Source organism: Apaloderma vittatum, unplaced genomic scaffold (genome assembly GCF_000703405.1).
Source record: "Apaloderma vittatum isolate BGI_N311 unplaced genomic scaffold, ASM70340v1 scaffold8427, whole genome shotgun sequence".
Classification (NCBI taxonomy): domain Eukaryota; kingdom Metazoa; phylum Chordata; class Aves; order Trogoniformes; family Trogonidae; genus Apaloderma; species Apaloderma vittatum.
In genome coordinates, this window is record NW_009727789.1 from 1 (window position 1) to 11,553 (window position 11,553).

At 37.7% G+C, this 11,553-nt stretch overlaps 1 protein-coding gene across 1 annotated transcript; it reads left to right on the forward strand.

Moving 5' to 3' along the window:
• Positions 1–916: 916 nt before the first annotated feature.
• Positions 917–10,844, forward strand: RFC3 (replication factor C (activator 1) 3, 38kDa; the record flags this gene model as incomplete). Its single annotated transcript, XM_009873814.1, has 8 exons — positions 917–1,054; positions 2,133–2,200; positions 5,061–5,158; positions 6,780–6,961; positions 7,209–7,345; positions 7,469–7,567; positions 8,627–8,696; positions 10,459–10,844. Coding segments are annotated over 8 exons (984 nt in total), but the record flags the coding sequence as incomplete, so codon positions are not given.
• Between the last annotated feature and the right edge of the window lie 709 nt (positions 10,845–11,553).

Here is an 11,553-nt window from a genome sequence, read left to right on the forward strand (position 1 = left end):
GGTTGTGTAGCCTGGAGGAGACTCAGGGGGGGACCTTGTCACTCTGTGCAACTGCCTGAAGGGAGGGTGTAGTCAGGTGGGGGCCGGGAGAACCCGGGCAACCAGTGACAGGAGGAGGGATCATGGCCTGAAGCTGCGTCAGGGAAGGTTTAGGTTGGATCTCAGGAAGCACTTCCTTACGGAGAGGGTGCTCAGACACTGGGATGCACTGCGCAGGGCAGTGGTGGAGTCACTGTCCCTGGAGGTGTTTAAGGAGAGGCTGGATGTGGCACTTAGTGCCATGGTCTGGCTGGTGTGATGGTGTTGGGACATAGGCTGGACTTGATGATCTCAGAGGTCCTTTCCAGCCTCAGCAATTCTGTGACTGGTATATCAGTAATGTAAATTCTGACTGTGGGGTTTGGTCAGATGTTCTCCAAGTTACTCTTCTTAGCTTTTCAGGAAAGAAGCTCCTAACTTTACTTAAACGTAGGCTATCTATTGCCCATATTCAAGGCTTGCAAATGAAACAACAAAGTAGTTGTATGTATGCACATATATCATAATTGTTTGTGTCTGCTCTAAGCTTTGGTTTAATCCTTTTTACTGTGTGTTCATTAGAGCTGTCACTCTAGAGGCCTTGAAAAGCATGTAAATGCTGGGGTGGGTTTTTTCTTGGTTTTGAGATTGTTTTTGTAGTGGAGGTTTTTGTGTTTTTTCTTTCTTTGAGGGGTGAGGTATTTGGAGTTAAATGAGTCATGCATGGTCTTCAGACAAACACAACGTTCTGTAGGAAATATTGCTGTAGTAAAGGAATTAAGCAGTTCTACTATGTTGCGACTGAGCTGGAAAAGTCTTATGTAAACGAGTGAGAATGGAAGGATGAATATTCTCTTAAAAGACTTGTAGATAACTAATCTTATTGGTTTGCGTTCAGGTTCAGTGTGGTGACTTCCCTCATCTGTTGGTGTATGGACCATCAGGAGCTGGGAAAAAGACAAGAATAATGTGTTTATTAAGGGAATTATATGGTGCAGGAGTGGAAAAACTAAGGATTGAGCATCAGAGTATAACGGTAAAAATAAATCTCCCATCTGCTGCGAACTAATGTGAATATTTACGTGTGTATTTCTGTTGTGAGGCCTTTTTATATTTGAGTTTTTAAGATACTCTTTTTGCACTCGGTATCTTCAAGCTCTTTTATGTAATTAATTGGGCTACTTTGGTTACATGAACAAATGCTGTTGCCAAATGTTCTTGTCTCTTAAGTCCGCATGGGTGGGAGAATGCAGGTTTTTTGCTGTTTTCTGTGGCTGGTTGTTTTTTTTGTTTATTTTGAGAGGGGTTTTTTTTGGTTGTTTTGGGGTTCTTTTTACAGGTTTGGACGACAGCATGTGTTGCAATAGCTGGCTTTCCATTACATGTAGACAATACTACTTGTCTGTAAAAATAACCATAATTTTAAAGATTATTAACACTTCTTTTTGCACATATGCAAGTTTGGACTTGTTTTCTCATTCTTATTGTGACAATTTAAGCATTAGCAAAAAAAAATCAATTTAAATTCTATCTGCCTTGGTCTATGGCATTTAATTGTTTATTATTGAAAGCTTGCTTTTTAATTCCCAGTAGTGGAACAAATATAATACTTAGATTGGATGGTAGAAATAGAGGATATATTTAACTGTTCAAACCCAAATACTGGTATTTCAAGTCTATACTAGTGTTTTATTTAAATGAAGTGTAGACTTGAAATCCTTTGCCAAGAGAAGTAAACAGCCTCTTCAGGCTTGTCCAGAGATTTCCCCTCCAGTATATGTCTGGAAGGACAAAGTATTACTTATTATTGGAATTAGCCATTCAAACCAAATTTTTTTCTTGCAAAACTCAGTAACTGGAGTATGCAGTATTATGTGCTATGTATTCTTGTAAGAATTACTACTACTGTTATTTTGGAGGCTGGATGAGGTGTCAGTATTTGGATGTGGGGTTGAAGGGTAGGAGATGTGCAAGTCTTGTGTCTCGACGTTTCTTTGATCTCTGAGACTTTTGGTTTGCCTGTTGCCTAGCCAATTGTAATGTGTAAGATAATTTTTTTCACTGAATTTTTAAAGCACTTATTCTGAAATTTAATATGTTTACTTTCTATGTAGGCACCTTCTAAAAAGAAAATTGAAATTAGCACCATTGCAAGTAATTATCACCTTGAAGTTAACCCAAGGTAAGCGTACAGTAAAAATGTCCCACTTCAAATATAAGCTGCTGGTCATGTTGCAAGTGGTTTCAGCCTGGGTATGTGAGGGCTTGATTTGCTCAGGCAACAAATTGGGCAATTAGGTAATGGTTTATGGGTTTGGATTGGAGGTGGAAGCAGGGAGAAGATTTTTAATTTAACAGCTCTAAATGAACAGAAGTTTGGATTGCTGTATACTAAAGACAGCAATGTTCAGCTTAACTAGCCACATAAGCATGCTGATGTTGAGGACTGGGTAACAGAAGCAGTTCTAGGTTCATAGGTTTAACCATTTAAGTTGAAATTGAGAACTTCTTATTGGAACCAACACACCTATATTGTTTGTTCTCTCACAAATACAAAAATAAAGTGATTTGGAAGTGAGCAAGGTTTACTCAGTAGCTCTTAAAATAAAGACTTTAGAGCTACGTAGGAAAGAAAAAATACTGAGAGTCTTGTCATGAGTGAGGTCAGATGTTGATTTAAGCGACAAGCTGTAATGGTGTACTGTATGTCGTCTTATGTCTTCTTTGACAGTTGTGAAATTGCTGCTGATAGTTCACTGACCTGAAGCAAATATTTATATTTACCTGAAACCCTTTAATGTTGCTTTAAATCACATGAGAATAAATGCTGTTGGGCACTGTGAGGCTTTGGTTATGTTGGCTTTGTCGTCTGGGTTGCAATTCTAAGACAGCTTATATCCTGAAGTAACTTTTAGCTTTGTAGTTATTGCTAAACCTTTTCTCCTGTTGCTCTGTGTTTTAGAAGCTGTTCTCGTTCTCCTTTAAAAGCTTTTTCTGTAGCTTTTTCCTCTATGTGTTGATTAGTGAATATCTGTTGGTATTCTAATGCAGACCTAAATAATTAAAACTGAGACTTTACTGGTTTTAACATGTCATTTTTGATGATATAAAATGTGTGACCATTCAGTCTTCTGATACTACTAATACTTCTTCTGTTACTCTCCCTAGAGTCCTTTTAACTTGAAGGATATAAAGTATTTTACTTTAAATTTAAAAATCCTGAAAGTGTAGAACTGCTGCATTGGCCATTGTACGTAATAGTAGTGCTGAGTTTCGATTAAGAATTAATATATTGATTCATAGGCTTTAAGTGATGAAGCAATTGTCATGTTTTTGTCTGGCCAGACAACGAACCTCTATGTGTTGTCCTATAGTCTGCAAACTTTGATTTAATTATAATACTGTGAAATCATAGAATCTTTTAGATTGGAAAAGACGTTGAATATTGAGTCCAGCCTTTAACCTGGCACTTTAACCAGTATACCACTAAACCATGTCACTGAGTGCCACATCTACGTACCTCCATGTTGTACAACTTGAGTAACATGGAACACGATCAATGGCTGACAGGGAAAGGAAATAAACTTCTGGGAAAGACTCTGCAGACTTTGAATTTATTATGGAACTTTATTAAATAGAACTGTTCTTTTTCCTCCAAGAGGAGGATGTTTTCTGAATTCCAAAGCATTGTCTGGTGGTCACTTGACTAGTTTTGGTAGAGGTTCTAAAATGAGTTCTCCTGAGTATGTGGATAGTGAAAGAATAAACAATAAAAAATAAATATTTATGTGGTTGCAGTCCTTTGTTAATTTCTTTTCCTGTAATGTTTGCTGTGGTGATGTAGTATCAAGGATAATCGTTTACCATGAAACTAGAACTCTAAATTTTCTACTACTGTAGAGAAGAATTTATCCTTAAATATTAGGTAACTATTTTAATTATTTTCTTTCTCCAAACACTGGCCTAGCTCATAAGTGTAAGTGGCTTATTCTGTTTTGCTTTTTGGGTTTTCTTGTGCTGTAATCGAAGGTCTGCTACTCTGATGAAGGAAGGATCTCTGTTTTGCTCTCTCAGCTCAGCACAGCCTCTTCAGCAGGTTGTGCACTGCTGAGCTAATACACTTCTGTCTGTTCTGCTGCCTTCTCCTTGGCAAGAATGGGGAAGGTCTGGTTGAGCGGTGATCAGGACAAACAAATGCTTTTTTGTTTGCTTGCCAGTAAAACATCGCTGCCCCTGTGAAGGCAACAGTCTGGGCATGCTAAAGAGTATGAGGGTTTCCTTCACCTCTGCTTTTCCAGTAATCCAGCTTGCAAGTCATTCCCTAGTGGTTGTGGAATCTGAGTGAAACTAGCTGAGCTGTCAGCCTGGGGACTGAAAAAGCTGTGCAGTGCTGCTGTGGTGGATAGTGAGGAGAAAAGGCAGGAGGAGAGCTAATGTTTTCCTGCCTTCTAAGAGGAAAAAATCTAACCATCTGTGGTGTTATAATACCTCAGTATCAATCTTTTATTTAGAATTCTTTGTAACTTCTGTGTGTCTGCCATTCAAGTTTACATTAATTATATATATTGTTCATAGCATGACATCTAGTTTTCTGGGGAAAACCCCCAAACTTATGCCTTTACATCAGTCCTTTGAGTTAGGCATCATGTTATGTTGTTAGACTTAATTTTTCCTCCCATAATGGGTACAAATGTTCATATTGTGTCTTTCCTCAAATCGTAGGTAACAAAAGTTTAGATTTCTTATACCAGAAAATAAATTCTATTTTAATGAGTTAATAAAACATTTGACAATGGTTTCACTACTTCCCAATACAGCGCTACTAATCCAACTGTGCCTGCGTGAGCTTTGGGTTGTTTTTGTTATTGGGAAGATAACTTCCAACAAAATATGTGTGTTGAGCTTAATTCCAACCTCAAAAGATTCTGAATTCTTTTGTCTTTCTTGTTCAGTCAGTTCATCAAGGGGCTGTTTAGAAGGATGTATTTTGTATGCAATATACAACGGTTTTAAAATAAGTTTTATTTAAACTCCTGGTACAGTGATGCAGGAAACAATGACCGTGTAGTCATTCAGGAACTCTTGAAGACAGTAGCACAATCCCAACAGCTTGAGACAAGTACTCAAAGAGATTTTAAAGGTGAGCAAAACTGGTAAAAGTACTTCTAAAACTTGTTTTTCAGAGATTTCCGCTGTTTTGTTTGTACCTGTGTATTGCATGAAGACACACATGAACCTTTCTCAGATTAAACAACCTCCTATTTTACTTTCTCTGTGGAAATATCTTGAGTGGTTAAATACTCTGCAAGGTTGTCTGGTTGGTTTCTTAGGAGGACAGGGTGTAGCTGCATGACTGTGGCTGACCAGGGGGAGCTTTGATTCCTGCTTTTTTTTTTCCCCAAGTCTACCACTGAAATGCACTGTAACATAGTTTAATGTACAGTAGTATTTGAGTTATGAGCTACTGAGGCTTAATATTGAGTTAAGGGGCAGGATAACTATATAGCAAATGGTGCTGTGTAAGTTTGTGTTTTGGGGGATGAGCTGTTTTAGGCAGAAAGTTTAGAAGAATTTTATCTATACTGTATAGAAGGACACTGGGTAAGAAAACTCAAATTTTATTCGGTTTTCTAAGCCACATGTTGCTGCAATTGGCTTACTTTGTCTTCCCATGATTAAACTGAAAACAAAAATGAAGCTACATCCCGCTCGGTCCCCATGTGTTGCCAGGTCTAGTCGAGAGGTGGCGTCCCTGCCCAAAACAGGGAGGTTGGACTAGATGATCTCCAAGGTCCCTTCCAGCCTATGCCATTCTATGATTCTATGATACATAACAAGAGATTGAAGGAGAGAGGAAATCTTGATAGAGTAGAGCAGAAAATAGCTGAAAGTGGTCATGGATTTAGTACTTTGTCTCCTTTTCCTCACTCTTCTCAGGAAACACTATATTTCACCTAAGCTGCTAGACATTGATTGGCTCATACCATGCACCACAGAGTATCAGGTAAACTGCCTGATCTCCCTGGGCTGCATATACAGCCAGAAAAGAAATGGAAGAAGAATAATGGGATGAGCTGCCCCTCCAGGCTGTCGTCACTGGACCGTTCAGTGTACTCAAATGAGCCATCTTTGAGTTTCCTGTGGAGGAGCTTGCAGAAGGGAGCTGGTCAGGTTAGATGCTTCATGTTAGGTGTTTCCAGATTGTTCTGAAGCATTTTTGAAATATGATTTGTGAATTTTTATGTCTTGGGGTTTTTTTCCTTTTTTCTTTAAAAGACGATGGAAAGGCGCTGCAGCTACAATAACAAGGCAGCTTTCTGCTACTCCTTTGTTAAGCTAAGACATTGGCTTTTAAGTATAAAATGTATTAAGGATAGTTTTCAGGAAATTTTTTGGTTTTTTGTTGTGTCCTTATACCACAAATTATTTTTCATTTCTTACTTTAAAATTCCTTTAAAAAGTTACTGTGGTAATTATCAAAGTGAAAGCTTTTACTCCTGCCTAGATTACTTCTGGCACTGAAGTGGTGCAGGCCCTTCTCAGAAGAAGTTGACGTAGTGTTTAAAGGAGCAGAAGATTATACAGGCAAAAAGGCATACAGATTCTCTTAAGTCTTTATTCTCTTTTCTGTGCAATCATGCTGCATTTTTCTTCTTGTGTAATTTTATTTTGGTATTATTGCTTGCATGTTAAAGTGGTTTTTTTTAGTTTGAAAGATTTAATATTACTAAAAAAATCCCATGTTTTTTATCCTTTTTCAGTGGTGCTGTTAACAGAAGTTGACAAACTCACTAAAGATGCTCAACATGCTTTGCGAAGAACTATGGAGAAGTACATGGCGACCTGCAGGTTGATCCTGTGCTGCAACTCCATGTCAAAAATTATAGGCCCTATTCAAAGCAGATGCCTGGCTGTACGAGTGCCTGCTCCCAGCATTGAAGATGTATGTTGAAACAGAAGCAAAAATAAGTTACTTAAAATTTCTTACTAGATAAGTTCTTGCTGTGGGCTTACAAAATCTTTTTCTTCCACAAAGTGACCTGGTTTTGCTTTGTGGTGGGTGGCTTGTCAAGCACGTCTTATGAAACACTGGTCCATCTCTGGTCCAGAAACATTTCAGATGGAAGAATCTCTAGGTGCTAAACTGTTTGCTAAGGGCTGCGTTCCCTGCTATCTTGTTTTCCATGTAGATCTGCAATGTCTTGTCCAGTGTGTGTAAGAAAGAAGGCCTGACGCTTCCTCAGGAACTGGCTCAAAGGCTTGCAGAGAAATCTGGCAGGAATCTTCGGAAGGCACTACTTATGTGCGAGTCCTGCAGAGTGCAACAGTAAGTAACTGCTAAAAATTAATGTAAATTATACTCTTGGGCACATAAATTAATTTACTACTGAGGCCTTATTAGAATAGGTAACAGTGTGCTTTGATTTTAATTTTTAAAAATATTATGTAGGTATCCGTTTACTGCTGATCAAGACATTCCTGAGATGGACTGGGAAGTTTATTTGAGAGAAACTGCAAATGCTATTGTTGGTCAACAGACTCCACAGAGGTAGGTGAATACACTTGTTTACAGCTATGAATTATGGTTTTGGTATGCTCTTGAACCTAAAAAACTCTTATATTTAACAATATACTTCATTTATATGTAGTTTTCTGGCATTTCTACTGGAGCTGGTACTTTGCAGCTGGAAGAAGTAAGTTTTAAAATTACCAGAGGAGATTGAATGAGCTTCAGGAACCAAAACAATTGTTGGTTTTCTCTGATGAAGCTTTGCAATCGAAAGTGAACATATGCTTAGTTGTGTGTTGTGATATCTGTCTATTTGGGATTTTTTGGGGGGGCGTTTGGGAGCTGTTGGTTGTACTTTGTTGTGGGGTTCGGGGTTTTTTTTTTGTTTATTTGTTTGTGGGTTTTTTTTAGGCATTTCTTTCACCGTCTTTGTACAACACACCTTTGTAAAAGAACTGCAAATGAGAAATCATCAATTTTTTACTTTTTTAAAAGCACTTTAGATGATGCCCCCTTCATCCATCTCGATGTCATATACGTGGTCTGTTTATTTTAGTCTGTTCCATATATTACATGAGATGTCACTTAAATTCTTTAATTTAAATGCTTATAGTCTCTGACCTCCTGATATCAAAAGCTGAGATTTAATAACTGTGTCACTTGCTGCCACCTAATCTTCTTACCCTCTCTGGTAAACAATAAGCACAGAAAAACAGTGTAAATGAATCTTGTGACTCTAATCAGCTTTGTGGGTCTTCTCACTAATCTTAAGCATGAATAATAATTGAGATATGAAGGGAGACAGGCCCAAGTGGAGTGCCAATAGCCTTGTAGCTTCTAGATTAAATGAGACTATTGTAACTAGAGTATGTGTAACTTATCCTACTGTTTTGAGCAAAAGGTGATAGGTAGCGTTTGAATTGAAACTGACTTGTGGAATGTTTTTGGATTTAAAAAACACTCAAAACCAAAACTAAAAAAAACCCCTTTGCTTGAGTTGAGTTTTTTTTGTTCCTGCAATGTATTCCATAAATAGTGAAAACACGTTAGTATGCTTTTGGGACATAGTTCAGATTTGTTGTGGTGTCTTTCCAACAGGCTTTTAGAAGTCCGTGGACGGCTTTACGAACTCCTGACCCACTGCATTCCTCCTGAGATTATAATGAAGGTAATTCAGCCATTTAGCTCTTAATGTGTTACAAATACTAATGCTATGACAGAAAAGCTGTGTCCTTTCCAGATAAACACAGCTGACCCAAAGTTACTTTTCTCTTGTGTTTCTTTCCACTGGTGTAAGCAAAATAGTCCAGATTATTGCTCCGAAGCTGTAATTAAAAGACCTCTTCCTGCAAACACCGATACATAGCATTCGCTTCTCATGATCCTTGGTCAGTATAGCAGACTGTTTAGTTAGGTTCATGCCTAAATATATTTAGGCATGATAGTTCTGAGTTGTGTAGATTTTTTGGAGGCAGAAAGAAAGATTCTGTTCTCTAATGTGAAAAGTGTAAATATCTAGTTTACTTTTATTGCAGGCTTCCTAGTTCACGCCTCTGTTGAGTGGTTTACTAAAACTTGTTCTGTGATCACAGACCAGCAGCATCATAGCTGAGTGAGAACAAAGGAGGATGTGCTTTGCCCCTCTGAAGACTTCTCAGGACAGTTTCTGTATTGAACCATAAACGTATTTTATGGGCTAATTTTGATAATGGTTTGTTTTCTTTTGCAAAAGTTTTGTTGTTGTAAGTTCAATATTTGCCATGTCTTAGGAGAGAGGTTTGCTGAAGGGTGCTAGTCACCTTGGAAAGAAAAAAAGTATGTTTGTATTTTAGGCAGGATGAAAGGATTCTGAAGACAACTAGTGCGGAGCAAAGAGTACAGTGACTTGCCCTAGATGGACTTTGCTGTGAGTGTCTTAGGGGAGAGGTTTGCTGAAGGGTGCTAGACCAGCAGGCCTCTTCCAAGACAGAAGTCACCTTGGAAAGAAAAAAAGTATGTTTGTATTTTAGGCAGGATGAAAGGATTCTGAAGACAACTAGTGCGGAGCAAAGAGTACAGTGACTTGCCCTAGATGGACTTTGCTGTGAGATGTAATTACAAGATAATATATTTCTGTTCACATCACCAGATTTCTAGTTGCTGACAGTTTTGGTTGTTGGGTGTTTCTTTAACTGTCCTTTCTTATGGTAGGTTAGTGGATCCTGCATTGCCCTGTTTGAGAACTGTTGTTGTCAGGCCAAAGATGGATGTTCTCTACTCACTCCCTCTTCATAAACTTGAAATGGTCTAGAAATACTTCTCACTTAATTCTGACTTAACCCATTTTAAGAGAGATTGAAAATCAATGATTTTGTTGCTGTCTCAGATCTAAAGTAACACTTTTTTTTTTTTTAATGACTGAAGTATTATTGCAAAGTATCTTGTATATCTGCACATGCATATGTATATATAGTTAAACAGATAAACTTTAAATGTTTTTTAATAACTTAATAAATATAAAATAACATTTATTAACTTTTCTCGTTATTTATTAATGTTATTTCTCTTTGGGCTTGAAGCTGTCAAGATAGAGAGTAAGTGATTATAATACACTTGCTATTGTGGTAAAAATTCTCCCCAGGGCCATGTGGCTACATGCTGTAGAGGTTTTAGTATTTGGAGACCAGATTAAGGCATAAGTAGTTCCAATATATGATTTTTCCCACATAAGAACACAATAGGCAACATCTATTTTGACATGAGAAATTTATCTTGAAAGAAAGTTCTGAAGAGACATAGTTCCATGAATCTAGTTGATTCTTTAATAGCTCTTCTGTTGGGATTCATGAGTGAACTATGGGTCATATTGTGGCTATTTTCAGAGAAATTAGGTTATCTTCTTAACAAAAAATACATAATTTTTCAAATGCTGTCATGTTTTCACCTTTTAGGGCCTCCTGACAGAGCTTCTGCATAACTGTGATGGACAGCTGAAAGCAGAAGTTGCACAGATGGCGGCCTTCTATGAGCACCGCCTGCAACTGGGCAGCAAAGCCATTTATCATCTGGAAGCATTTGTGGCAAAGTTTATGGCAATTTACAAGAAGTTTATGGAGGATGGACTAGATGACATGATGTTCTAACTCTGATGCCCAAAGCTGTACACACAATGTTGTGTCACGATACCAGAAATGTTGCAAATGTTGTCTACTTGTCCATGCTTGACTGCATGTGGGTCTAATTCAAAGTCAGATATCTTATTTTTTCTATGAACATAAACCACAGTTAACTAAACAATGTTTACTCAGTTTTAGAAACCAGATGGATTGTTGACAGCCACAAATCCATCTTTAGGTTCTTACCTAAACAAGTTGCCTTGAAGACTCATAACATCATAGTTGCTCTGCAGTATTTGTAAGCTGTCATGAAGGAGAGAGCATCAATGCTGTTGCTTGCGTTTTTATTGCTGATGGAAAAGGCTGTAAACAGAAGTTGGTTTTTCTGTGTTGTGGTAAGTCTTAGTTTGAGCATGTATGTTCCACCTACTGATTTATATATCTCACTCTTTGCTGCCTTTTATTTTAACCACACTTGTTTGTGTGGTGTACTGACACAATGTCTTCTGACTCTTGTTTGTAAGCAGTTGCGTTAGAATTGTGGATGAGCAATACTTCTGTTTTGCTTGTAAATCAGTTTGACAACATGGAACATTTTGTTAAGAAGGAATATATCTATGTAAGGCAAGTCTGCTTGGTGGCTGACAATTTTGGGTTTACCTCAACATACATAATGCTGTAAAGATGATTCCTTTTGACTGTGATTTAACCAAGGGTAAGGTTTCAACTTTTAACAAATACTCTTTCATGTGTTGAGTTGATACGTGACATTTTTAAAATGGCAAAATAAATTGTGAAAATATGAACAACAAATGAAATGGTGAATTAGTGTTTTACACTGTCTGTGACTAGCTGTGTATGTGCATTCATTTGCTTTGATGTAGCGTGTCTTTGAGAAAAGGTGGAATATACCGCTTACTCCCAGTGTAA